General features: G+C 55.9%; 1 protein-coding gene across 4 annotated transcripts in view; it reads right to left on the bottom strand.

Annotated features, from left to right (window-relative positions):
* Nucleotides 1–27,199, bottom strand: part of POC1A (POC1 centriolar protein A) — a 102,067-nt gene that overhangs the window by 42,188 nt on the left and 32,680 nt on the right. For 3 of the 4 annotated variants that reach the window (XM_018038440.1, XM_005695888.3, XM_018038439.1), the window contains 7 exons: nt 26,155–26,239; nt 25,005–25,176; nt 24,445–24,624; nt 22,957–23,064; nt 21,876–21,991; nt 11,676–11,809; nt 1,870–1,938 (listed from right to left, as the gene is read on the bottom strand). In XM_018038440.1, the coding sequence (XP_017893929.1) occupies nt 1,870–1,938; nt 11,676–11,809; nt 21,876–21,991; nt 22,957–23,064; nt 24,445–24,624; nt 25,005–25,165 (768 nt within the window). In that variant the 5' untranslated portion in view covers nt 25,166–25,176; nt 26,155–26,239. Of the gene's footprint in view, nt 1–1,869; nt 1,939–11,675; nt 11,810–21,875; nt 21,992–22,956; nt 23,065–24,444; nt 24,625–25,004; nt 25,177–26,154; nt 26,311–27,199 lie in introns of all 4 variants that reach the window. The other variant, XM_018038441.1, reaches the window with a different exon arrangement.

The raw sequence follows: 27,199 nt of genomic DNA, 5'->3' as shown, positions 1-27,199 counted from the left end.
CCTCACAGGGCTGCTGTAAAACTCAGACACTGGCCCCAGGGAGAAGTCTGGCCCCAGAGAGAAGTGGTTAACACATCCATTATTCTACATCCCACTGGGAGGATCTTCATGCCCTGAGGTTCCTCTTACAAAAGCTGCGTAAGAGTGCTCCCTGCTGGAGGGTGTCAGCACTCCTCCAGGGCCACTTCCAGGACGGCAGGAATTGTGAATCGTGTCCAGCAGTCAACTGAGGCCACAGAAAAACTGCCGGATCCACGTAAGATGGAAACTCAATGTCTCCTGATGCTTCCCCCATCAGGATGCAGCCACAAGCCTGGTTCTGCGGGAAGCTGCTCACCACCCCAGAGCAGCACTGTGCATCAGCCCCAGCTGATGGGGATCCAGGGTCTCTCATTGGTCCCCTTTACAAAAAGAACGGCAGCACTCACCCCCTTGTTTACAAGGTTCTGGGCAACGCACCAGTCTAACTGTTGAATAATCCTGAGCAGAGGAATGGCTCCCAGGAATGTGGAGAGAGAATGTCAAAGGCCATTCCTAAAAGGCTCTCAGAGCACACAATAAGAAGGCAGCTGGGGAGCTGACAGCGGGAGCTGCCGAAGGAGGGCTCAGGGTGGGGACCCTACTTCCTACCAGGGTGTCTCTTGTGCCTTTACCAGGACTTTACTTATGGTGTGGATTTATTAGTCTCCCTAGTCTTCTAAGCAATGAGCCAGGACTCCACACCCAGGGAAGGCTCAGGAATCTCCTTGGTCTTCCTCCTGCCTTGTCTGGTCAGCGCAGGAACTGGTGCTGGTGTGGGAAGACACCTGCCATCTCATAGCTCTGCTGTGCCTCCAACCACCCTCTGCTTTACTGACAGACTGAACAGAAATCAGCTAGGGCTGGAGCTCACTGGGAAGCCAGTGGGACTGTCCTGGGTGAAGCCAGGAGAGCTGTAAGGCTCAGAGCAGGAGGATGGACATTTTGGGCAACCTACCAGGTCACACTGCCTCAGAACAGCCACTCTTTCCTCCCCAGGTCTGGGAAGTATGGTATTCTGGCCAAGCAGTGCTGCACCAGAACCCGGAGAAAGATTTTCAGTGGGAGGCCTACCAGGCCCCAGACTTCGGGCCAGACCCCAGGGACATGGTGGCAAGGCAGGACAGGACCTCCTCACACATGTTCTAGCTCTGCAGTCGTGGAGCTGGAAAATGCCGTCCCTCAGACAGCACACGAGCAGGCCAGGGAGCAATGGCCGGCAGACAGTGGAGCACAGCCTCCAGCCAAGTCCTAGCTCAGACTCAAGCTTCCTCACCCACAGAACGGCTGCAGAAGGTCCCCCGGGGCTGCCCCGAGGGCTCAGTGAGGGGTCACACTCTTGCCGTGTTGCCCACATTACCAGGTCCACGGTAAGCATCCAATAATTACCTAATTATTCCCCTAGAATCAGGAAAAAGAAGTTCCTAAAAGACTCTGGGGACTTCCCCAGTGGTCTACTGGTTAAGTCTCCATGCTTCCAATGCAGCAGGCACTGGTGTGATGCCTGGTCAAGAAACTAGATCCCATATGCCTCATGGCCAAAAAGAAACGGGAACAAAAGGCCCTCTACTTCACCTTTCTCGTGGCAGCACTAATGCAGACCCCTCCCAGCCCACACTGGTTTGAGCAGCAGGAGCTCTGCGGCGCTGCCGTGGTGGGCAGCTGCGGCACACCGGCTCTGGGGCAGCAGGGCGCTGCTCTGAGCACCCTACCCCAGGATCCAGCCTCCGAGGCTGCTGAAAGTCCCCAAGGAAGCTGGTGAGACCCAGCCCCCCCACCCCTGTGGCACTTCAACCCGCTGTCTGTTCTCCTCAGTATCCACTGGGATCCCTCGGACCATTCTTTACTTACTTGTTCATCTGAACCGCCCGAAGCAAAATACTCCCCCGTTCTTGAAAAGGCAACCGTGGTGGCTGGACCCTGTGAGAACAAGCCAAAAAGAACAAGCACCAAAGGTCACTCTAGATCCTCAACGCACTGGAAGAAATCAGAATCTCACGAGTGACAGTGACAGCAGGCCTCAGGGCTGAGCACCTCAGCCAGCGCGTGTCCCCCCAACCGTGGGCGGAGGAACCGGCAGGGGCCAATGCATGAGCGCGACCGCTGAGGCTCCGTCCCGGGCACCACTGACGACGGCGGCCCTGAGGCCAAGGCCAGGATGGGCGAGACCGTCGGTGCTGACAGCCTTGCTAGGCCGACACCACTGTCCTCAGCTTCCAGGGGGAAGCCAGAGGTCAGAGAGGTGCACTGACTTCTGCAGGCCCAGCACTGGGGCCAGAACTTGGTCCCTTTGACCAGACCATGCCCCACCTCGTGTCCCTCTAATGAGTGCGTCACTTTCCTCATGCTGGGGCCCTGGGAGGAGACCTGACCCTCTGGCTTCTCAGATGCTGAAGGTCCTCACAACTGTCCAAAGGATGATGCCAAGCCCATCCCTGGCCGCACCCTGAGGGCCAGTGAGCACATCCAGGCTTGAGGCAGGGGACATGATCTCCCGTAAAGAGCAAGGACTCTTCCTCAAACGCCTGCAACCCACGGCAGAAAAACACACAGCAAGAGTCAGCTCAGCACACCACCGCAAACCATCGCTTCCTTCTGGCCAAACTTTAATGTGGTTCTACCTAGCATTCTCCAAGCAAAGCCAGATGAAGGAGGTTCTCTCCTAGAGGATGACGCTGCAGCCGCTGCCTACGGCCACCTCGGTCCCTCTAGAGTAGCACAGGGAGCAACAGGGACCCCTGCTGCCCGTGGGAGGGGCCTCTGTCAGTGGGGCCGACACACCCAGGACAACAGGAACACTGGGAAGCACTTCCACTCAGTGCCAGAAAGACCAGACAGGTTGTAGGCTGGAAAGGGACCCGAGGTCACGGAGCAAGGGCAGCTGCAGCCTGCACGGAAGAGAAAGCAGGTTAGACAGAGCTGCAGGAGAACGCACGTCTGCCTCGTCTCTGGAATCTACCCACAGCTCCCCTTCCCTGAGCTGCCCATAAAGGGGGGTGAAGCAGTAGTACAAGCTGGCTAATGCCAAGTGCTCAGGCTGCCTGGAGCGCTCCACTTGCCCTGACGCACTCGATCCTCAGGCGCGGCCTGTATGTTTACCCTGGAGGACAGGGCTGAGGGTCGGGTATGAAGCCTCCAGCCGTGCCTCTCACTGCCCTCCTGTGCAGGTGGGGCCCAGGGGCTGGGGCCACAGAACCCAGGAGTGCTGGGCAGCCATCCACCAGGACAAAGCAGATCCACTCTCCCTGGCGGGAACCACGTCCACTTGCCCGGGTGAGAAACCGCCACCAGGAGCGGAGCACCATGGCTGCAGGCGCAGGGTCTGGGTGCAGGGTGGGAGCAGGTTACGATCGCCCAGATAGCCTTCCAGGAGGACAGTCACCACAGGCTGACAGGACTTCAGGGGGGCACTTTCAGGTGGCAAGTTTACTTGAGTCTTAGAAATCTCTCAACTGTCTCATACTTTCAATATTTTGATGAATATATAGCTACACTACATGAATACAAAGATAAAATGACAAAACTGTTTTCATTCCGAGGAAAAACAAAAAGGAAAGAGAAAAGGGAAGGAAAATAGTACAGAGTGTATTGAAAAGCCGGGCTCTCTGCCTGCCCAGAGCTCGCTGAGGAAGGGCGGGTTTCCAAGAAGTCACCACAACTAAGGAACCGAACAAACACTCGTGGGTCAGTCGCCTTTCCTGTTGTCACTCAACACCAGATGCCAGCTTGGGCACAAGATGCTGAAGGCCAAGCGGCAGCAGGACCACTGAAGAATGTGGCCAACAGCCCAGTCTGGCAGGGGCATCAGGACCAGAGAGCAGGTGCTGGAAGTCCTCCAGGCAAAAAGAGCTAGAGCTACCCCTAGGGTCCAGGTCCCAGGAAATGCCAGGGAGGGTGCAAGCGACACGGGTGCTCTGAGGACCCCTCAGGGTGGAGGCCCATGGTCCTCCCCACTGGTGCCCATTTACCAAGAGGACAGCACGGCTCCTATGCCAGGCCCCTCAGTGTTCCTTCCACAAAGGCTCCTACCCTTCCACCCGGGGTGCACAAACAGTCCGGGGCACTTGAAGCACAGCCCGGAGAACGGCTGTCCCTGGGCTCTGCTGTGGGCCAAAGTCATCATGGACTGCAGCGCAGACGCAACTCTCCACTGCTGATGATCCGCATGCCAAGCCTCGGGAGGTCTTTGGAGACCCAGACTACCCAAATCTTTCTTGGTTTTCAGTAAATTCATTTAAGGCTACAAATCTGCCTCTGACTGCCACTGAGCACGCACCACCTTAGATCTTAGATCCCCAAAGCTTCCACTATGCGGTATTTTCCTGTCCTTCATCCCAGTGTCCCGTTTCACTGGGACTCTCTGAAGTCCAGCAGTTATTCAGGAGCATCCTCTGGTTTCCAAACCCTGGGGGCCGGGGCGTCTCTCTCAGCCCTGGCAGGGGCCCGGTATGACGTGTGTTCTCTGAGACTGCCCTGCCTTCACAGTAACTGGCCCCTTTCAGTCAATTAGTCACTCCTGAAACACTCATCCACCGGCTCAGGGCAGGCATGGCGCCAGGCTGTTTCTTCCCCAAGGCAAGGCCCAGGGCCTCTCCAGGGCTTCCTGAGCGGTAGCCTGAGCAGCAGCTCTCACCGGGGCCCCAGCAGTGTGGACCCGAGCTGTCCCCCTGCCACTGGGGGTGCCCGTCCGGGGCCCAGGCCCACTGGCAGGGACGCCACGTAGGCTCTAGCAGCTCCTTCCCGCTCGCTCCCGGGATCTGGCCAGTTGGAGCCTTGTCTGAGATGATCACCGGGAGCACTGGGTGCAGCCAGGGCCCCCACCTCCCTCTCCCCACTGACCCAGCGTCACGTGGCCCTCGAGCTTGGCTGGACTCACACCCAGTCATTTCACCACACACTGCCTCTGCCTGGACAACCTCTAGATCCAAGGGACCCACACTGGCTAGCTCCTTCGCATTCATACAGCAAAGCATCAACGGCAGGGGTGGGGAGGCAAAACAAAGGATGCCACAGCGTTTAGATCCCACAGCTCTGATGACCCTCACCCCGCGGCCCCTGCAGCTTGTCCAGACCTCTCCGCACTCCTCACCTTCCAGCCTGAGGCCCTGCACACCTGAACCCTGGCTATTGTGTCGACAACAGTTACAGTGGAAGGCCAGCCAGGCACCCCCATCACCACTACCCAAGTGTTTTGATGTTTTTCACTGGCTTCCAGCAAACACAACAGAATGTCACACCACATGCCCCACGCCAGAGATAGAAGCATGGCCATCAAACACACACACAGAGATCAAGCAGGCCTCTGGCGTAGGTGCTTGACTCTGACCCCTGTGTTCAGACAGAGGCACCGTAACCCAGCCCACCAGACTGTGTCTTCCACAAAACTCCGAAAGGGAGGCTCTACACTGGCTCACTCAACCTGCTGTGGCCTGGTGGATGTCCTTTTAGGGAGCCCCGTGGACAAGGAACAGCCCCCTAGCTCCTAGGCTGCTCCTGACCTTAGCCAAGGACACCTGTTCCCAGCCCTTAACCTGGGCTGCCAGCAGGGAACAGAGGATCAGGCTGAGTTCCTGTTAACTTCCGTTGGCGCTCATGAACTATTCTCCTCCCTCTTATGTTCCCTCATCTCTTGCAGGAGGAACCCAGCCATCGAAGCCAGGGCTAAGCCTCTCAAGCAGCAAAGCGAATCCCCCAAATTAACCGACTACATAAGAGCTGCAGGGTGTAAAGAAACAAGGCAGGAGGGGCTTGTTCGGAGGACTTCCTCCCGCCTGGGGCAGCCGGGGCGGGCCCACATGCACAGGCACTCTGTACTGCTGCTGCGGCTCCTCCTGGGAGGTGAGCCCCACTTAATGCCACTCCCCCAGCTCCAGCCCAGGCCCCAGCAAGGCACAAGCCGCCAGGAGCATCAGCTGACCCATTCTCAAAGCCTGTGATTTCTCAGCAACCGAGCTCAGCCCCTGGCACAGACAGACGCTGTCCCAGTTTGGGGTTCTGGGCCTCGGGTAATGGGTGCTCGCCCCACCGAGGGCCAGCTGTGGTGTGGGGAACCACGGGCCTGCTGGTCCCTGTGTGGTTCCATCACTCCATAGAGACACGAACTCCAACTGCACAGCCACAAGCACCAGATTTAACTCCCCACCCACGCCCCACCTACCATCCTCTCCCAAATAGCTCTGGGGACGAAAACCAAATGAGCATGGCTCGAGATTATGTTTCGGAAAATACAGAAAAATAAATCTGTATTTCTAGCACACTGTCCCCACGTGTGCCACACAGAACTCCGGGGGGGGGGGCGGCGGGTGGTGAGGGGGAGGCCTTGCTCGGGGCAGTTGGTGGGAAAGCCCTCTCCACTGCGAAGTGAGGGGTGCGGTGGGATGAGGAGGCTCCTGTGCAGTGACAACCCGAAGTCTGCACTGGCTCTGGCAAGAAGCAAGGACTCCCTTCCCTCCTGCCTAAGTGTCCCAGTCTAGGCGGGTCTCCAAGGGCAAGACTTTCCAGAGCCTCAGAGAGGGCACTGTCTTCCGCAGACAGCCCGGTGCCATCAGATACCACGCTGTCCGCCAGGGGTCAGGCCCCGGAAGGGACCCGATTAAAGAAGGGCCATGCGAGCAGGCCTGGAGACCAAAACAGCAGTGGGACAAACCGCTCAGGGCAGCGGTGGGACAAGGACTCTGGCTCAGGGAATCACTGTACCCCACCCACTGGGGGATGAATTTTAGGAGCTGTGGACAAAAGTCAAGTCAGAGTGAGAGGATGATATGGAGCAGATGAGAACAACCCTAAGCAAAATAAGAAGCCAGACAAACCCTACAGAGATTCTGGGGGTGAACGGGAGGAGGGGAAATGGACACATCCCATCCCAGACGGGAAAGGGGTGACGGCCATCAGAGCCCCCTACCATGAACTCAGTTTCCTAACAAACACTGTCCACCCATGGTGCCAGGACCATGCCCAGAACAGAAACTGTAAACTGCCTGTTAAAGAGCTCTCACCTAGGGACTTCCCTGCTGGTCCAATGGCTAAGACTTGAGCTCCCAATACAGGGGGCCTGGATTTGATTCCTGGTCAGCAAACTGCCACATGCCACAACCAAAGATCCCAAGTGTCACAACTAAGACCCAGCACAGGAAAATAGATAAATATTTTAGAAAAAAGAGCTCTCACCTAGAACAGCACGGGGTCATTTTCCAAGAGCTGCACAGAAAAGGGACTGACCCCTGTGAGGACCTACTATGTCTGGTGCTGAGCAACACAGACATCCTCTCCCATTATGACAGGTACAGGTGTCATTCTTACAGAGGAGGAAAGGCTGGCAAAGGCAAGGTCTTGAATGGTTTGATCCCAACACCCAAGCCCTTTCCTCCCTTTTGTGGATCCCCAGAACTCATGCTTTTCTGGCTGAACAAGATGAGAGAGTGCCCAGCGTCTTTTCTAAACCAGAAACAGGTGGGTATAAGCGGTTCAGTCCTGGAAATACTGGGGTGGTTCCTTAGAAAGCTCGGCATCAGACAAGGCTGTGAACTTTCCCCAATAAAATATATCAGACATTTGGCCTCAGTCAAAGCAGCTGGCAAAGATGACCATGAGGGCTCCTTTCCACCAGATCACTGAGAGAGAAATCACCCCAGTGTCCCCAGGAGAGAAGGCGGAGGAAAGAGGGCAGTGCCCCATCCCCAGGTTGGCAGAACCTCTCTACTCTGTCCACTCTCCACCTGAATGGCAGACTCACGTGGAGGCAGAGGGCTACCCCATCTCTCAGACCCAAAAGGCTCCTCGGCCCGTCCCACACCCCTGCCCTGGCAAAGGGCACTGTCTGCTCAGCTGGAGTTTGCAGACCTGCTGCCCTCAAGCAGCAACAGCAGCAGGGCTATTGAAAGGCCAGGGCCCACTTGGGCTGGAGCCAGCAATGGGCCTGCCCAGCTCTCTGGCCTGATGCCCAAATCACTTGTGGACACTCACCCCAAAGAAGTCTCTCAAGAGCCACGCGAGCCCCAGTAGCAGCCCAGGAGTTGTTTCAGGGGCACAGCATGTGTGATGCCAGCTCCCACGAGGCAGGAGCCTCGCTCAGTCACCAGTCGCACCCCCTGAATGGCCCTTTGTGGCTCAGAATCCCAAAGCCGGGACTGCAGGGAGAAAGCCCCAGAATCCTTTAGGCTCACAACAAACTAGTAACTCATGTCCGCCCCCAAACCCACAAGCCAGCCGGCCTCTCAGGGGCCAATGGAAGTGTGGCCAGTCACACACCAGAGAACCACCAAACTGCCAGCAGGGTCAGACCCCTGGGGCACCAGCTGCCCTGGGTGCTGCACGCGGGCCCAGCCCAGGAGACCAAGGCCACCACAGGTGATCCCGATCTTAGCTTTGCGCTTGGCATGTGGCCGTCCTGGTGCTCCTGTGCCTTCAGGAGATGGCAGACTTCTGGCCTCAACCCAAGGCAAGAGAGCTTCTGCCCAACAGCTCTGCCTCCTCGACCCTTCCTTCTCCACTCTGACCCTTTCTCGCTCTTCCCCCATTAGAGGTGGTTTAGGCCGGCCCTCTCGCAGGACACAGAGACACTTCCTTGGCGCACACACAGAGCCCCCTCTCTTGGTCAGGGTCTGGTGCACCCCAGCACCAGCCCCCTGCGGCTGACTCCTCTCAACTGGCCTCTGACCCCCAGCCTGCACTGTACCTTCTCACAGGTATGGAACTGGAGGCCCAAGGGGGTTGCTGCTCCATGGAGCAGAATAACTCAACAGCCCTCCCTCTAAAGCTCCCTCAGGGCTCTGCCTGAGGGCGATCACAAGGAAGTCCTCAAGTCCAAACCAAAGCTTCAAGGGGATCCCTCTCCCACTGACCAGAATGCTGTCATCCAACAGTGAGGCTGGAACACAAGAAGCTATGAGGCCTGCTGGTTTCCTACACAGACCAATGATCTATTACTAAGAACGAGAATGAGATTACAACTCAGCTTCTAACAGTCATACATATGGGGTCAGCGGCTGTGCTGGAAACTGTAGATATGGTTAACTGACCCCGTTCAACAACCGTAAGCTGCCTACACCATTCTCTGGGCCTTGGTTCCCCCACCAGGACTCAAAGGTGCTTTCAAATCTGCCAACTACTCTGTGGGACAGAATCCCTGGGCATCCGGGGCCACTAGGGAGCCACGGGGCTGCTCAGCCACAGGCTTTAGGAAGTGGCCAGTGACAGCTGCGCTGGGTGAGGCCCTCAGTCACCTCCCGGAACAGAATGTGGAAGCTCAAGTCGCCAAGGAGCTCAGCTGCGCGTCTTACTGGAAGGACAGGGCCGGGGGCACTTCATGAGGGGGGAGCCTAAGACCAGACGCTACACAGAGCACGCGGGCAGAGCTGCACTCTTCAGCCACGGTACAGGCCCTCTCCCTGGGGCTTGGCCAGGGCAATACATTCTCCAACAGGGCAACACAGGTGTCCAAGAACTGTTCCAGGGTGGAACCACTCTGGCCCGATAGCACGCACAGACCCTCACAGGTCAGGGACGTTTACGGAGCACACTGGCTCCCAGTGACAACACAGGTCAAACCTCCACAGGTCTGTCCTCTCAGGGAGAGAAAAGGCACTCTTGCTCCCAGCCCAGATGTCCACCTGCTCTAGGTATTCAGGTTGGCTGGTGGGCTGTTTTTAATAACTGCCCCAATCAAGGCTGCTCAACCGCACTATCCTTTCTAAGGAAGGCACACTTAGCTGACTGTGAATCACCCCAAACCCAGGCCCCTAAAGCCCAAGCACACCAGTGCTAAGTGTCTGTATTTGGTGGGAATTTTCAAGGGTCAGAACAGAAACAAATGTGAGCCTCTCACGCCAAGTCCCACTTTGATCTGAGCAGCACTCTGGGGAAGAAGCCCACGCTGCTTCACCTAACCCTCCAAGTACCACCCAAGACCCAACCTGCCTCTCGTTTCGTAACGCATCTCATGCCACCTCAGCTCTGCTGATGGCCCCAGGGAGTCCCCTGCTTGCCAGGCATGAGCCCCAGGGGGTGGGGCCACTGCATCCATTTCAAACCCATGACGCCCAGCCCAGCAAGCTGGGGAGCGGATGACATAATGGACAGGCAGACAGCAAGATGAATAGGGGTGAGCTTGCTTCTCTTTCTTCCCCCTTCCTCTGGGCACTGCAAGCTTGGTGATTCCTGGAGCCATTTCCCATTCTCCACACCCCAAAACTACCAGTTGTCCTCAGCCTAGCTCCCACATTCCAGGTTCAACAGCAGACAGGCAACCACGTGATTTATCGTGGCCCCGTCTTGCTTCTCTGGGAGAACAACATCCACAGGCTTCCATGCTCTGACGCTGGGCCTGAGCTCAGGAATGCCCCTGTAGATGCTGCATTCGAAGCTTCTCAGGCTCAGAGCTGAGTCAGCGGTCTGAAGAGTGCTCACAAGAAAAAGGAAAGAATGGGCTGGTCACCTGGTGTGCACCTGTCTGCACGATATTTCCGTGCATGGCTTCTCCTTTATCATCAGAACACAAAAGGGAGCAGCCTTCACGTGGTTTCCAAATGCCCTCCTGGTTATAAAACTCCAGCCAAAACTGGTTACGCATGAATCTAAGTAATCAAATCGCCAAAGGGATAACCAAGGTGATTCCCCCACAGGCTGACAAGAGCAGCAGTCACCTCAGCCCAGTGGCCGCACATGACGCCCAGATGTGTCAACATCAGAGGAACAGGTCCATGCTCCTGCACACCAGACATGTCTCTGACAGACAAGGGATCACCACAGCTGATAGCAAGTGGCCTCCACATCCCAAGGAAGCAAAAGAAAAGGCCTGTGCCCCCACAAGACCCAGCCAAGGCCCTATACACAACTCAGGTGGCAGTGGGATCCAGAGGGCCCTGGGGTAGGCACCTCAACACAGCTGCTGGCCCAAGAGGCATGAGCACCCCAGAGCCTCCCTCAGCCCTCGAGAGTGCCCCCACTCTCCATCCTGCCTGCGCCTGCTCACAAATAGAGAAGTGGACAGATGGAAATGCTCTGGTCTCTGCCCCGACAGGAGACAGTCTGCTGACCACTCTGCTCAGCAGGAGACACTCAGCCACACCCAGCCCGCCTCCCACAGCCCACCCGCTGAGGCCGGTGCCCAGTCACTGCCCCACAGGGAGCCGAGGCACGGGTGCGTTGCTAAAAGGGGCTCGGAGAGAAAGCCCCTCTCCTCGAGTCAGCTCCGGGAACTCCTCAGCAAACGTGTGGGGAGACGTCCCTCCTTCATGCCCACCTCCACGAGGCACCTGCTGTTTCTGCCTCCAAAGGGCTCCAGGAGGCTTCATGGCTGTTCACGGAATGGGTCCCAGGGCTCTCCTCAACCGTACCACCAAGGGAGGCTGGAGGTCACTTGGGACAGACTCCATTCAGCCTAGAGAAACCCTGCCAGCCACGTCCAGACGCCTCCCTCCCCACCCCCATCCGACTGAAGCCCTGTGCTCCCTCCTCAGCTGCTGCCCCAGGCCCAGCGCTTCTGCAGAGGTCACAGCTCTCATGGGTAGGACACCTGTTTCTGCACCTCACCCCACTGCCCAGGCTGTGGAGGGATGCAAAACGCTCCAACGGCCCCCATCAGGCGCCAAGGGAAGGGCCACCTTGAGGCGGCCCCTTCAGCCCACGCCACGCCACCCCGCCCAGGCTGACGCCCTCACCTGATGGCCGTGGAGTGTGTAGAGCAGCCGGCCCTCCATGAGGTCCAGGATCTTCAGGGTTGAGTCGCTGGAGGCCGTGACCAGGTAGTTCCCCGACGGGTGGAAGGAGAGGGCATTCACCGCCGCGCTGTGCACTGGGGGAAGGACGGCAGTCAGGCGCAGGCTGGGAGGCCCGTGAAGCCAGAAGACAGCACGTGGGGTCAGCCAGGGCAGCCAGCATCCCGAGCTGCCGTGAGGAGTCTCCCAAGGACTTTCCAGGAGGGCAGCACAAGCAAAGGACAGGAGGCGGCCCACCCAGAGCCGAGGGCAGGCCGCGGGATACGCAGGGCAGATGGGAGCCCAGGGGAAAGGCCAGGGGATCGAGCCATCCCTCTGCCTCTCCCTCCTCACCAAGCCATCAAGCTGGAGACGGACACAGTGCTTGAACATGACCCTCACTAGGCCTCCTCACATGCTGCCACTTCAGGGAAACCAAATGGAAAAGAGAACCTCTGACATGCCAATACGATGCCCCTCATTTCAGTTCAGTTCAGTCGCTCAGTCGTGTCTGACTCTTTGCGATCCCATGAATCGCAGCACACCAGGCCTCCCTGTTCATCACCAACTCCCGGAGTTCACTCAGACTCACGTCCATCGAGTCAGTGATGCCATCCAGCCATCTCATCCTCTGTCGTCTCCTTCTCCTCCTGCCCCCAATCCCTCCCACCATCAGAGTTTTTTCCAATGAGTCAACTCTTCTCATGAGGTGGCCAAAGTACTGGAGTTTCAGCTTTAGCATCATTCCTGCCAAAGAAATCCCAGGGTTGATCTCCTTCAGAATGGACTGGCTGGATCTCCTTGCAGTCCAAGGGACTCTCAAGAGTCTTCTCCAGCACCACAGTTCAAAAGCATCAATTCTTCAGCGCTCAGCCTCCTTCACAGTCCAACTCTCACATACATACATGACCACAGGAAAAACCATAGCCTTGACTAGACGGACCTTAGTCGGCAAAGTAATGTCTCTGCTTTTGAATATGCTATCGTTAGTCATAACTATTCTTCCAAGGAGTAAGCGTTTTTTAATTTCATGGCTGCAGTCACCATCTGCAGTGATTCTGGAACCCAAAAAAATAAAGTCTGACACCGTTTCCACTATTTCCCCATCTATTTCCCATGAAGTGATAGGACCAGATGCCATGATCTTCGTTTTCTGAATGTTGAGCTTTAGGCCAACTTTTTCACTCTCCTCTTTCACTTTCATCAAGAGGCTTTTTAGCTCCTCTTCACTTTCTGCCATAAGGGTGGTGTTATCTGCATATCTGAGGTTATTGATATTTCTCCCAGCAATCTTGATTCCAGCTTGTGTTTCTTCCAGCCCAGCGTTTCTCATGATGTACTCTGCATATAAGTTAAATAAGCAGGGTGACAATACACAGCCTGAAGTACTCCTTTTCCTATTTGGAACCAGTCTGTTGTTCCATGCCCAGTTCTAACTGTTGCTTCCTGACCTGCATATAGATTTCTCAAGAGCAAGTCAGGTGGTCTGGTATTCCCATCTCTCTCAGAATTTTCCACAGTTTATTGTGATCCACACAGTCAAAGGCTTTAGCATAGTGAATAAAGCAGAAATAGATGTTTTTCTGGAACTCTCTTGCTTTTTCCATGATCCAGCAGATGTTGGCAATTTGATCTCTGGTTCCTCTGCCTTTTCTAAAACCAGCTTGAACGTCAGGGAGTTCACGGTTCACTTACTGCTGAAGCCTGGCTTGGAGAATTTTGAGCATTACTTTACTAGCATGTGAGATGAGTGCAATTGTGCGGTAGTTTGAGCATTCTTTGGCATGGCCTTTCTTTGGAATTGGAATGAAAACTGACCTTTTCCAGTCCTGTGGCCACTGCTGAGTTTTCCAAATTTGCTGGCATATTGAGTGCAGCACTTTCACAGCATCATCTTTCAGAATTTGAAACAGGTCAATTGGAATTCCATCACCTCCACTAGCTTTGTTCGTAGTGATGCTTTCTAAGGCCCACTTGACTTCACATTCCAAGATGTCTGGTTCTAGATTAGTGATCACATCATCATGACTATCTGGGTCATGAAGATCTTTTTTGTACAGTTCTTCCGTGTATTCTTCCCACCTCTTCTTAATATCTTCTGCCTTGGTTAGGTCCAGACCATTTCTGTCCTTTATCAAGCCCATCTTTGCATGAAATGTTCCCTTGGTATCTCTAATTTTCTTGAAGAGATCTCTAGTCTTTCCCAATCTGTTGCTTTCCTCTATTTCTTTGCATTGATCGCTGAAGAAGGCTTTCTTATCTCTTCTTGCTATTCTTTGGAACTCTGCATTTAGATGCCTAGCTTTCCTTTTCTCCTTTCTTCTCTTCACAGCTATTTGTAGGGCCTCCCCAGACAGCCATTTTGCTTTTTTGCATTTCTTTTCCATGGGGATGGTCTTGATCCCTGTCTCCCGCACAAAGTCACGAACCTCCATCCATAGTTCATCAGGCACTCTATCTATCAGATCTAGGCCCTTAAATCTGTTTCTCACTTCCACTGTATAATCACAAGGGATTTGATTTAGGTCATATCTGAATGGTCTAGCGATTTTCCCTACTTTCTTCAATTTAAGTCTGAATTTGGTAATAAGGAGTTCATGATCTGAGCCACAGTCAGCTTCTGGTCTAGGGAAAGAATGTGAGTGGGGTGGGTGAGAAGCCAGTGAAGACAAGCTCTCGGGAGCCAGTTAGGCTGGGGTTCTGATCCCAGCCTCCCGACTGGCCCACCCTGGCACATTGAGCTTGTTGTCCTTCTGCGGCACAGCACCCCCCCGTAGGGTGCTGTGGGGATGCTACCAGCTGATGCCTGGGAGGCGTCTGTGCAGAGCGAGCCCTGATGCCCCCGCCACCACCCCAGGCATCCGACGCTATTCCAGGTCCTGCCACTTAACCCCCTTAACAGCTCCAGCCCCTCCGTGCCTCTTCCCCACCGCTCTAGCCCAAGCCCCACCATCCACGCTGGTGTCCCTCTCTCCAAGATCTGACCCCCAGCCCTGTCGGCTCCCTAGCCGGAGGACCTCCCTACCCCTTGTTCCCCTTGGGCCGGGAAGACCCTGCAGCTCAATATTCAGTTACCACCCCAGGGAAGCCTCCCTTGACCTCGCCATCAGGGCCTTGTTTTAGCCTCCTGAAGCACCATTATCCTCTTCAAAGCAAGGGTTTTGCATTTATGTGCAGTTATTTCATTCCCCACTGGGTCCCCTAGAGACCATGTGCTTCACCAGGCAGGGGCTGCACTGGATCCCTGGCTCCTCGCTCAAGGCCTGACACTGAACGGGTCTTAAAAAGCAGTTGGTGATTGGGACCCAGACAGGACACACGGGGATGGGCAGTGCGAGGACCAGCCAGTCACATCACAGCTTCTTAGAGCAACTGCTGAGAAGATCTGGTGCCTTCATACCCACTACTACTGTCCTGGGGGCGGGTGGTGGGGTAGGGTGGCAATCAGTGGGACTACAGTAACCATGAACCCATCACGCCAGAACAGCCATAAACATAAAGGCAAATTCTAAAACCAACCCCTCATCCTGGCACGTGAGCGTGCAGGAGCCACTGCTGGTCCCATGAACACCCCCACCATGAACTAGTCCCCACAGAGCCGAAAGATGCATGGAGCCCCTCAAACTCCAGGCTGGCCAGACGCCGGGGACTGTGGATTCACAGTCCTGAGCACACACTTAGGGGAGACAGCCAGGACCTTACGTAACACGATATTTAGGTCTGAACACTCTCAGCACCAGAAACTCCAAGAGATGGCCTGGAGCGGGGCTGCCAGGATCCCCAGAGTCAGCTCCTAGAGCCAGAGCCCAGAGTCCCCACAGCCCAACACACTGCTACAGCCAGGGCCAAGGGAAAGGGGGCAGCGCCCTCAGTGCTCACCAAAAACAGGGGCGTGGAGAGCAGAGGAACAAAGTCACAGCAACCCCAGCAGAACTGAACAGGCACCAGCCACACACAGCGGCAGAAAGAACATGAATAGCGCAGAGTGTGACCAAGACTCCCACGTGTGGGGGGAGCAAGCACCCACATGGGCAGACCCGGAAGCAGCGTGGACTGAAGCTCCTGACACAGAGCAGGACTTCTCTCTGAGGAGGACAGGAACAGGGGCACCTCTAATTGCTCATCTACATACCTCCACGATGTATTTTTTCAGCATTAGACTATAGTCATTATGATAACACGACTGAGCGAATGCTTAAGAAGTCAATCCTTCCTTCACCCTGAAAGAGTGTCAAGTCTTGGGGGCAAGAGACAGGGTCGTGCAGGCACTTAGGCAGTGCGTCTCTAGGCTGCGAGCCTGCTCCTGAGGGGCTGGGCTCGACAGAAGGCAGCTTCACACTCGCGGTGAAGTCGGGACTGGGGGTTGAGGGAGGCAAGCACAGCAAGATCCCCTGCACCCTCAGCGCCACAGCAGACAGCGTGGAGAGTCAGCTGCGCACCACGCCCCCCCCACCTCACCACACCCCCATCTCCTCTTGGGCATCCTCAAAATGCTGCTCCTGGCACTTCTGCCTCCCTGAGCCTGTTGAAGGGCATGCTATTCTTGTTTCTGCAGCCCCTGGCAGCCTGCGCTGGCATGAGTGCCACCCCCGCCCCGACCTGAGACAAAGTTGGGAGAGGCAGCAGCAGCATCGGGCAGGGAGGCAAGCTCAGGGAGCACAGGGCTGTCCAGCACTGGCCAGGCGCAAGGGGCAGGGTGCGGCTGCCATGCCAGGGCCTCCCCCCTGGTCAAGCCCACCCAAGGGAGGAAGGGTGCCCGAAGCCTGGCTCCACGATAAATGGCAGGAGTAGCAAAGGCCTCTTGGCTGGAGTAGAAATACCTGGAACCATTTACTCCAGAAGAGGGCTCAGCCCAGCAAGCCAGGCTTTTGGAGATGTGCCAGACCCCACAACCAACCCCCTTTCCCCACTTGCTCAGCTGCCTCATCCCCCAGCACCGTCAGCCTGGGGCAGCTTCTCCAGCTCTGCAGAGGGTGGGACTGTGCCAGGGAGGCCTCATAAGAATTAGCCCTGGATGACAGTCCCCCTGCACGATGGAGGCCCAGCTGCCCCACGAGGGGGTGAGCCTCCTGTCACAAAACCCTGAGCAGTGATGGCCCACAAACAATCCACTTTTCACCAAGGCCAAAGCTGCAGGCCCTCTGCCTGGCTCCACGGCAGACATGAGTGACGGCTGATGGCAGGCTGCCCATCGGGCACAGCTGTGTGCTACACCCCACCCCCAGCACTACCCCAGAGAAGGGATGCCAACTCAAGGTCAGAGATGTACCAGCTCGAGGTCCTACAAGTCACCAGGGTGCCAAGGAGGGGGCCTGAGGTCACTGCAGACCCTGCCCCCAGTAGTGGAACAGGTCACAGCTGCGGCCTAAGGAGACACCTGGGCATTCCCAACCTGCCTGCACAGCTCTTCCTGCTGAATCCTCAGCAAACCTGCCCCCCTGTCCAATGGGCTCCAAACTGGCCAAGGGACCCCAGCAGGCCCCTTCCAGGGACAGGCCCCACCAGTGCCAAGCCACACCACATTCCCCACCCCACCACAAGGGGCTCGGCACCTACCACCCAGGGCGGCTCTCACAACACAACTGGCATCACAAGTGACACAGAGGCTGTGGGCTTACAAGAGCTATGGGCTCACATAATGAAGGTGCTCTGATAGCAGCAGCAAAGACGCTCCGAACACTGCTCTGCGGGAATGCTGTGTGAAGGCTGGCTCAGGGAAGGCGGGGGAGAGGCAGTGTGCTGGCCAGATCAGGTGGGACAGTGCCTGGCCTCACGATCAACCCTCTCAGTCTCCAAAATCCAAAAAGGGTGCAGACCTGCCCTGTTGGCTACACAGCAGCTTTAAAACCTTCCATGACCATGTCTGGGGTAGGGTGGGGCATCCAGGGGGTTGCTAAGGACCGATGTACAGAGAAGCTGGGACTCTGAGCTCTAACTGGAGCTTCTGGAGAGAGCCAAGTCCTCTCAGAGGCCTTGGGCAAATAAATGACTGGAATCAACACAGTGTGAGGAACCCGGAGCTTCTTCGCTGCATGACCCAGGCAAGCCTCAAACACCCCATCTGTGAAATGGGGAGCAGCCCTGCGCTGCTCACCACCCAGGCCTGTCCCTGGATATCGAACACACACGTGCCTGGAAAGCACAAGGCACATGAAGGGATCTGGGACAAGGCTGCTCAGATGTCTGAACAGTCTTAGTGTGGGCTCCGAGCATATGGCGCCTAAGCCACCTCCGTGGGGACTGGCACTCCTGGGGCTCCAGCGCCCCACCAACTCCTTGCTGAATTGGGAAATCAGAACTGCTCCCCGCAGTGACAGGCCAGAGCAAGACACTCCTCGCCTGAGACAAAGGGTGCCAGCCACCTGCTGTCGCCCAAAGTGATTCTAACACGCCAACAGGGGACGGGAAGTACCCTCCACAGAGCAGGATTTTGGTGGGTGGCCACAGGAGGCCTGGACTCGCTGGCCACACACTGCAGTATCACGAACCAATTTCTCAGAAAAGCACAACAGCCTTATTATGCACTCAAACCCCAATCAGGGGAGACACTGGACGCCACTGGCCTTAAAAGCTTTCCCCTGGGTGTCTTAAGGGGTCAGAAAACCTGCTGGGGTTTTCCGCCTGCTGCCAAGGGGCCGGGAGGCCCTCTCTGGGATCCAGTCTCCCAGGGGTGCCCCTGCCTCTTGGAGTGGGGGGGACAGCTGCTACTCAGGAGCCAGGAGCACCTCTCAGGTCGCAGGTGCTGCCACAGCACTGTCTAGGGGAGCGACTGGACCTGAGCAGACCTGACCAGGTCCCTGCCAGTGAAGAGGGGGAGGGGTGCACTCCCTACCAGTGAGCTCAGGCCCGCGAGGTTTCCTTGAGCCCTGGAGGCTGAGCCCAGGGGTGCTGGGATAAGCCTGCTGCCTTGTGACCAGCCGCCGTGTGCCACACACTGGGCAGGGAGCTCAGGGGGGTCCAGCTGTTTGCGGGGTGCTCCAGGCCTACGAGGTTTCTGGTCCCTAAGGGGGGATGGTGCTTAGGAATCAAATGCTTCAGGCTTGCTGAGCGGCTGTCATGAGAGGAAAGGACAGCTGTATTAACAGGCTGAAATTCCTCTGCAGAGCCTGTCAGCCTCACGCACCTCAGGCCCCCTCAGGACTCGACCTCGGATGCCACCTGAGTCCACCCACCGCCCCCCAGCCCTGCCAGTCATGGACCTTCCACCGCCACCTGCTGCCAAGCCTGCTCCCTCAAGAAGCCGAGGCACCTCTCCCCACACCCTCCACTCTCCTCCACTGCTGTGGGTCACCACACCCTGAGCATCCTCTTCAGGACACCCCCCTTTCCTCCGCTCTCCTCAGCCCTCCACTGTGGGGAGACCAGGCTCCCACTCGTCACTCTGGATGCTCTGTGGATCTTTTTCTCCCACGGCCCCTCGAGCTCAGGGATGCAACCCCAGATACCCAGGCTCAGCTGGCCCCTCCACCCATAGCATCAGCTCTGCCTCCATCCAGTCTCCAGAACCTACCCTCTGGGCCTGACCCCTGCCTCACTCTCATGTCTAGCCTTCACCCAACATCGGGCATGGACAGCCCTCCCACCAGGCACATGGCTTCCTACTCAAGCAGGCTCTCAGCACGCTATCCTCTCAGATGCCTGTCACCTCTCCACCTCATCCCAGCATGTCCAGCCAGGACACGGGCTACAGTATGGCATTCCAGGCCTTTCCCTGCGGGCACCTGTTGCTGTACCTCGTCAACACCAGGCATCTGATCCATCAGAGGTGTGCCTGGACTCTCCCAGGGTCACCTGGAGATTCTCCCCATCAGTATGAAGATTTATGTGGTAAAACCACATATCCAGTACTAGACTGTAATCCTCATTTGGATTCTCCCATCAGATCCTCACAAACCCCATCAGGCAGGTTACCACCACCTCTGCACAGACAGGAAGCAGAGTCCAGGCACTGCTCTGCCTCATCACCTCCCTGCCCAAGGCCCCCTGACCTCACACTCAGAGACAGCATTCCCGCCCAGCACCACTCTGCTCCTCCCACCTCCCCACATCAGTGTGCTGATATACCCAGCTTGCAACTTGGGCCTGGCCCAAGGCAGGAGAAAGGCCTCTAAGGCTGAAGGAGAGGAGAGGCGTGGTCTCCAAGGAGAGGGTAGACCCCGCTGGGGCTCTGTTCTAGAAGCTGCTGTCTGGAACAGCCATCAGTGACAAACTCCAGGGTTTCCGGTCCAGGCAAGAACCACTCTTGTGGCTGGCCCCTGCCACCTCGTGGTGGTGTGCAGTACTGCAGGCCTGGGCCAGCAGGGCCAGTCTTGCGAGGAAACCAGCCCTCAAGACTCCAGGACAGACTCAGCAGCAGCAGCAGCATCACCATCATTGTCACCAACACCGCACTGACGCAACACAGAAAGGCACTCTCTAAGTTCCTGTCATGGACCAACTCATTACACCAACACCACCTATGAAACACGTCTCATCAGGGGGACACAGGAGTCAAGTAACCTGCCCAAACTCACCCAGCTATCTCCACCAGGTGCTTTTCAAGACCAGGATCCATTCTCCCTTCTTGGAAGATCTGTTCCTTTAGTCACCCCAAGAAAATGCCAGCCTCAAACATCTAAGACTCGGAACAACTTGTTGGGGGTGCAAGGAGAGAACTCTGAACCCCACACCCCACAACTCTGTACAGATATGTCCTTCTCCGCTTACTCCTTGGAAGGAAAGTTACGACCAACCTAGACAGCATATTAAAAAGCAGAGACATTACTTTGCCAACAAAGGTCCGTCTAGTCAAGGCTATGGTTTTCCAGTGGTCGTGTATGGATGTGAGAGTTGGACTATAAAGAAAGCTGAGCACCAAAGAATTGATGTTTTTGACCTGTGGTGTTGGAGAAGACTCTTGAGAGTCCCTTGGACTGCAAGGAGATCCAACCAGTCCATCCTAAAGGAGATCAGTCCTGAGTGTTCATTGGAAGGACTGATGTTGAAGCTGAAACTCCAATACTTTGGCCACCTGATGCAAAGAGCTGACTCATTTGAAAAGACCCTGATGCTGGGAAAGACTGAAGGCAGGAGGAGAAGGGGACGACAGAGGATGAGATGGCTGGATGGCATCACCGACTCGATGGATGTGAGTTTGAGTGAACTCTGGGAGTTGATGATAAACAGGGAGGCCTGGCGTGCCTGAGCTGCAAAGAGTTGGACACGACTGAGCGACTGAACTGAACTGTCCTTCCCATTTTCGGGTGTGAATTTTGCAAGTGATCCCATGAACTTGAAACTTAGTCCCAAATTCACAACCACAGTTCTTCAAACTACTCCAGCTCTGACTCTTCCTGGTCTTGCCCCAAACCCCCAGGTCTGCCTATCCATTCAGCCTCCGGCAAAACTCCCAGCACCTCCTGTGGCACCTCACCAGCTCCCTTCCTGGGTCCGCATCCCCACAACTGTGGTGAATCACAGTTCTGCCCAGTCACACCTACCCTGAGGCCAGTTCCATACCCTAGTAGCTTCAGCTATCTCATCTTGAGCTCACACAAGTCTGACCCCAACCCTATCTCCCTCCTGGAGCCTGACACCAGCCCATATTGACAGCCCGCCACCCTGCCTTCTAAGGGCTACAGTTAAATAAGGAGACACAGTACCACGGCTGTGTTTACCAGCCTGGCCCCTAACAAATGGACCCTCCAAACAGCTCCTGGCTCCACATCTGTGGAGGACACCATGGAACCAGAGGTGGCCAAGGCCCCACCAACACGGACCTCTTTTGACAAACCTGTCCCCTTCATCACCTCCAGAGCTATCAGCTTGGCCCCAGAGCACAGAGAGTTCACTACAGGGGGAGGCAAGTGGCACGTGCAGCCCCTGGGAAGTGCCCCTCGAGAGGCGCCCTGGCCAGAGCCCCCATTTGCCCTGCAGTGTGCGTGAGGCTCTGCCACGTCACAAATGGCCACCAGAGGGCTGGTGGATGCCAGGTGGCAACCCCTTCCATCCCCTAGCCAAGTTTCCAGACAGCCACACCACAGATGACCCACCCCTGTAGATCCCAACAGACCCAGGACTCCCCACAGCTAGCCAGGGCTGTCCTCAGGCCCGGTTCAGCCCCACAGCCATGAGCTGGACGCCTGGCGCAGCACAGTCCCGCAGCAGCCCCCCGGGGACACTCACACTGATAGTGCTGTAAGAGCCGGTGAGTCCGCACATCCCACACCTTCACCGTGTTGTCCATGCCGGCAGCAGCGATGCACGTGCCACTGGGGTGGAAGTCCACGTAGGTGACAAAGCTGGAAAGAGGGGGCCACCGAGTGCTGTAGGAGGCCTGACTCAGAGCAGACCCCAGAACGTCCAGCGCCTCCCCGTGCCACGCATCTGCTCATGCTGCTCCCCTCGGCGCAGAACACCTCCCTGCTGCCCTGTGTCTTTAGCGGGTGGCCAAGGGAAGGCAAGAAGGAGAGGGAGAGGAAAGAGCTAGGAGTGACCTGGGGGGACTTCCAGAAGCAAGTCCCAGCACAAACCTCTAAATGCGGGCAGAGACACTGCTCTTCAGACCAATGGTCAGCCAGCTGCTTGCAGGCTTTCAGTCAGAGCTGGCGCCCTGACCTGAGCCAGAGGCAGGGCAGGTCCTGACAACTGAGGCCCAGACAAGAGGGGCCAGCAGGTTCCAGACCCTCTGCTCACCTATTCCTAGGAAATAAGCCAAGGGCCCTTGACAGACTCATATGGGACACTCAGGACGGTACTGTGGCCTCGGGAGGGGCCCTGATGGGGGGGTCTCAGCCTACTGGGGGCAGAAGCTGCTGCTGATTCAGGGACCCAGATCAGGTGAGGCCCTGCTCAAACACAGGCTCCTCCCTCTCAGTGATGCAACACAATACGAACAGCCACCATCTGCTACAAGAACCGATTAGCCTTTCATTTATAAAGTCGTCACCACGGAGAACATACTAACATCCTTTTGGGGGTCTGGGTTCAACTTCTTCAGACACACACGTCACAATTCTGAGAACTAGAAAATGAAGGGAAAAGAGAGCCCCAAGAGTTTCATGCCTTGAGGTTAAGCCTCTTATTGTTCGTGGGGATGGGAATGAGGCAGAACTTTGCACGCACGCACGCACACACAGCCAGGGAGCAACAGAGACATGGCTGAGGGCCCCAAATGCCACCACCGGAGGCCCCTATGGCCTTTTGATGCCCTAGTCTGTGCTGTTCTCGGGGGCCTACAGGTAGGGGAGAGGATCTAGGAACTTACCCGCCATGCTCACAGTACGAGTGGACACACTCCCGGCTGGTCTTGTCCCACAGTTTGACAGTTTTGTCATCACTGGCGGATACGATGAGCCGCCCATCCGGGGAGAACCTGAACCGGGGGGACAGGAGTCACACCACCAATCAATAGACATCACAGGCGCCACACATCGCCTTCCAGTCACTCTTCTTGAGCTGCCCAGCACAGGAACGCGCTGGGGCCACACACCCTGCTCTGACCCCAAGTGATCCGGGGCAAATGCTCTTCTCTCTGCAAGATGGACCAGAAGGGTGCCCACCTTCTGGTGAGCAGGTAAGAAGCACGGTCACACACAGAGCCCCCGACACCGCACATGGCAACGTGTATGCCGACTCCAGTGTTGTAGCATCAAAGTGGCCCAGAGCTCACTGTGGACACCGCCATCCTGCCCTCAGAGCCCTGAGGCCATGTGCGACTCAGAATTGGTCAGCAAAACCAGGTGCCAACCAAAACGGATGGAGGTTCTGGAGACCTACCACCAAAGGCCCGGTGTGAATTCAGCCCTCATTTGCTGGCTGGGCTGCTCCCGCTCTCAGAAGCCCAACGGTGCGGGCCTCTCACAACAGCCAGAGACCTCCCAGGACAGGGAGCCAAGTGCCCGAGAGGACAAGTAACTTCTTGGGGTCCCCAGAAAAGCACAGCTCAACAGTCCCCAACCTCTGACTCCCATGGTTTCCCGGGGTCCCCAGACACCCCAACCTCTTCCCCTGAAGCACACAGATTTGACATGTGAGATCTGTTGAAACAAACAGAATAAACCAGAAGTAGGCATAGCTGTGTCTGCAGCTTTTAGGCCTTGAAAAGTACTTTCATTACCTGGCCCCATCCCCACAGCACTGGCCCCGCACCAAAAGGAAAACCAGCTTCCAGACCAACCCATCAGAAGCCTGGGCCCCCATTAGGCAGCTCTGGAGCAAAACCCACCTCTGAGGAGCAGAGCATCCAAGAGATAAGGAGGCAAGCCTCAGTGACAGGGGCCCAGCTTCTAAGCTCAGCTCCGCCACTTACTCTCTGTGTCGAAGGACAAGATACTGCATTGTTCTGAGCCTCAGGTTCCTCATCTGCAAAATGGCAACAATGCCACCAACTTGCAAGACTGCCACGAGGAGCTAGAAGAAAATGTCTAGGGGTGGAATGACGTTATCTTGTTATTGCTATTGCTAATAAGTGGCCCCTGATGACCCACTTTGGGCTGCATCAGCAGATATCAGGGGGTCAACTGTGGCCAGCAACTGACTAACTTATCCCTCATGCATTAGCTCAGTGAAGATTTGACAGCTTACAATACGAGAACTATTAATGTTCTTATTCACAGATAAGGAAGTTGAGGCTCGGGAAAAGTAAAGAGTGGCTAAGTAACTTGTTCAAGGTCAGGATGCAGACACCTGGCATCTTTTTTGTACCTCCAACCCCTGAGGTCTCTCCAACAATCTCAGGTAGGACTACACTCACTTGGCACAGCGGACCCAGTTGATATGCTGGCTCAGGGAGAACAGGAATTTCTGGCGATGAGTTGACCACACCTTGACTGTCTTGTCATCAGAGGCTGTCACGAAGGACTGGCCATCACTGCAGAAATGGACGCTCCTCACTGTGGCCGTGTGTGCACGAAACACAGTTGACTCGCCTTTGCTGCAAGGATGGGTATCCAGAGTCAGGAAATCCATAAACCCATAGCAGCAATATAAGGGCACATCGAAGCTCTCCCCACTCCTCAGGACCCTCCCAAAATCAATCCAGGCCTGAGTGCCCCAGTCCCCAAACGGAAGCAAGAGCCTCCCCCACAGGAGCAGAACCCCGGCCCACCTCACCCACGTGCAAGCAGCATCAGGTGGGATCCTCCCAGGATGGCTGAGGTCAGCCCAGAATCTCCCTGCTGACCCTGAGGGGAGGGCCCTGACTGAAGCCCAGCTTCTAACAGTGGCCCCTCAGAAGTGAGGCAGACGTCCTACTGTGACCAGTCCAGCACCAGGGCCAAGACTCAGACAAGCCCCTTCATGTCTTTAACTCACACGTTGGGTACCCATATGCGGACAGTCTTGTCGCGGGAGCCAGAAGCAAGCAGGTGTCCCGAAGGAGAAAAGTTCACACAGGTTACGGCGTCCTTGTGGCCAGCGAATCGGTAGGCACGGGACTGGGGCTTCATGTGCCACACCATAAGGCACGAGTCCATGGAGCCACTGGCTGAGGCGAGAGTGGACATGTGACCCTCAGCTCGAGCAGGCTGGAGCCTCCACCAGGAGCTGGGGCAGGGTGGGCAGCAGGGAAACTCAGCTTCACAGCCAGCTCCATCTTCCCCATCTTCAGTCACACTTCCAGTGACTGCTGAGCAGGGGTTTGGAGACCCTGTGGCCTGTTGACTCTCCAGGCAGCAGGTCCACACAGAAACCAGCCCAAGAGATACCCATCACAAGCCAGCCCTGGGCTGCAAAGGACCCAGGTCTCCCCAGAGACACACTGTGAGGCTCTAGAGAGCAAGTCCTCCTAAAACTGGAGAGCCAGCTCAACCCAGTGGGCTTATTACCATTAAGAGGATCCATCAGAAGGGCCCCAAAACAGACCCCAAATGACTTGGGTTTCCTTTTAACCTCTAGTGTATCATGAAACCAGCAGTCTCTGGCAGGGGACCTTGACGATGGGATGAAGGGGGAAGCTCATCCATAGAAACAAGAAAGCTGCAGCCGTGATAGCCGTGTTTGAACCCTCAGGTGGCCAAGAACGGGGCACTCAGCTGCAGCCTAAGAGCAGTGGCGGGAGGGCACACCCGGCTCTGCTCCACAGCCTTCTCGCTGGTGGGCATCTTCAATAACAAGGCGTGCCCATGGCACTGTGGACAGCAGAATCAGTAAAGACCCAAGGAAATGCCACCGTTTAGGCTCATTCTGAGGCCAGACCTCAGAGGTAGACGGGGTATGGAAGGAAAAGCCCGGAACTAGGTCCTACTCTCAGTGGTTGTATCATCTTAGCAAGGTCCCCAACCTCTCTGAGCTTCACACTCCAAGTGCAGAATGGAACTCAGAAAGCCTAGTGCCCAGGGCACTGGCTGCTGAAGCAGGCTGCAGGTCTAGAGAAAGCACCTGAGTTCTCACTGTGCCCTGCCCTCTCATGCCACACCTCCCAGGCAGAAACTCGACCTTCTCAGTCCAAGATGCCTCCTCTTACCCAGCTGCTTTGTGTTGAGACTGAAGTCCACAGAGGTGACTGCATCTCGATGGCCCTTAAAATGCCTCTCCAGCGAAGGGTCCTCCTGAGGGAGAGCCAGGGTCAAATGTGTGAAGCCTGGATGAGGAAGGGGCTTCCCTAGGTCCAAGACACTTCCTAGAACAACCAGGAGGGTTTTTAAATGCTCAAGGTATGATCCTTTATATAGGAAAATTCTAAGGAATCACTAAAAAACTATTATTAATAAATAAGTTCGGCAAGGTTACAGGATACAAAATAGACAAAAATCAAGTATATCAACAATGAACACTGTGAAGAATAAAAGTATGAAAACAATTCCATTTATGATACACAAAGAAAAAACTTAGGAATAACTTAACAAAAGATGTGTAAAACACAGTGAGAACTAAAAAAAAAAAAAAAAAAAAAAAAAAAAATCACTGGAAAAAGTAGGAGGAGACCTAGATAAGAGGCTCCAGTTCAAGCTGGAGTACAAGTGTCTGCGCTCATCTCCTCCTGCAGGAACACCAAAACCACAACTAGCTGTTGAACAAGCATCCACAGGAGGACGCTGGAGCCCACCAGAAAAGATATCCCACATTCAGAGACAAAGAAGCCGAGGCGAGACAGTGGGAGGGGCTCAACCACGATAAAACCAAATCCCGTACTCCTTGCATGGGTGACACACAGACTGGAGAACAGTAATGCCAAACGAGCTCCCCACTGTTGTGAAGGCTCTGAACCCCACATCAGGCTTCCCGCCTGGGGATCCCACAAAGGGACTGGGAATCCCCAAGGAATCCGACCTTGCAGGCCAGTGGGATTTGACTACAAGACTTCCACAGGACTGGGGCAATCAGGGACTCCAGTCTTGCAGGTCACAAACAAAACAAAATAAAACCAAGACTCAGAGAAAAGGAGCAATGACCCCACAGGAGACTGAACCCAAACTACCTGCTAGTGTTGGAGGGCCTCCTGTGGAGGCCCGGATCGGCAGGAGCACACCACAGGGATGGGGGCACTGGAAGCAGGGTCTGGGAAGGTT

The sequence above is a fragment of the Capra hircus genome, chromosome 22 (assembly GCF_001704415.2).
Source record: "Capra hircus breed San Clemente chromosome 22, ASM170441v1, whole genome shotgun sequence".
In the NCBI taxonomy this organism is placed as follows: domain Eukaryota; kingdom Metazoa; phylum Chordata; class Mammalia; order Artiodactyla; family Bovidae; genus Capra; species Capra hircus.
Note: the sequence above shows the minus strand (reverse complement) of the source record. Positions and strands in the feature narration are given on the sequence as shown.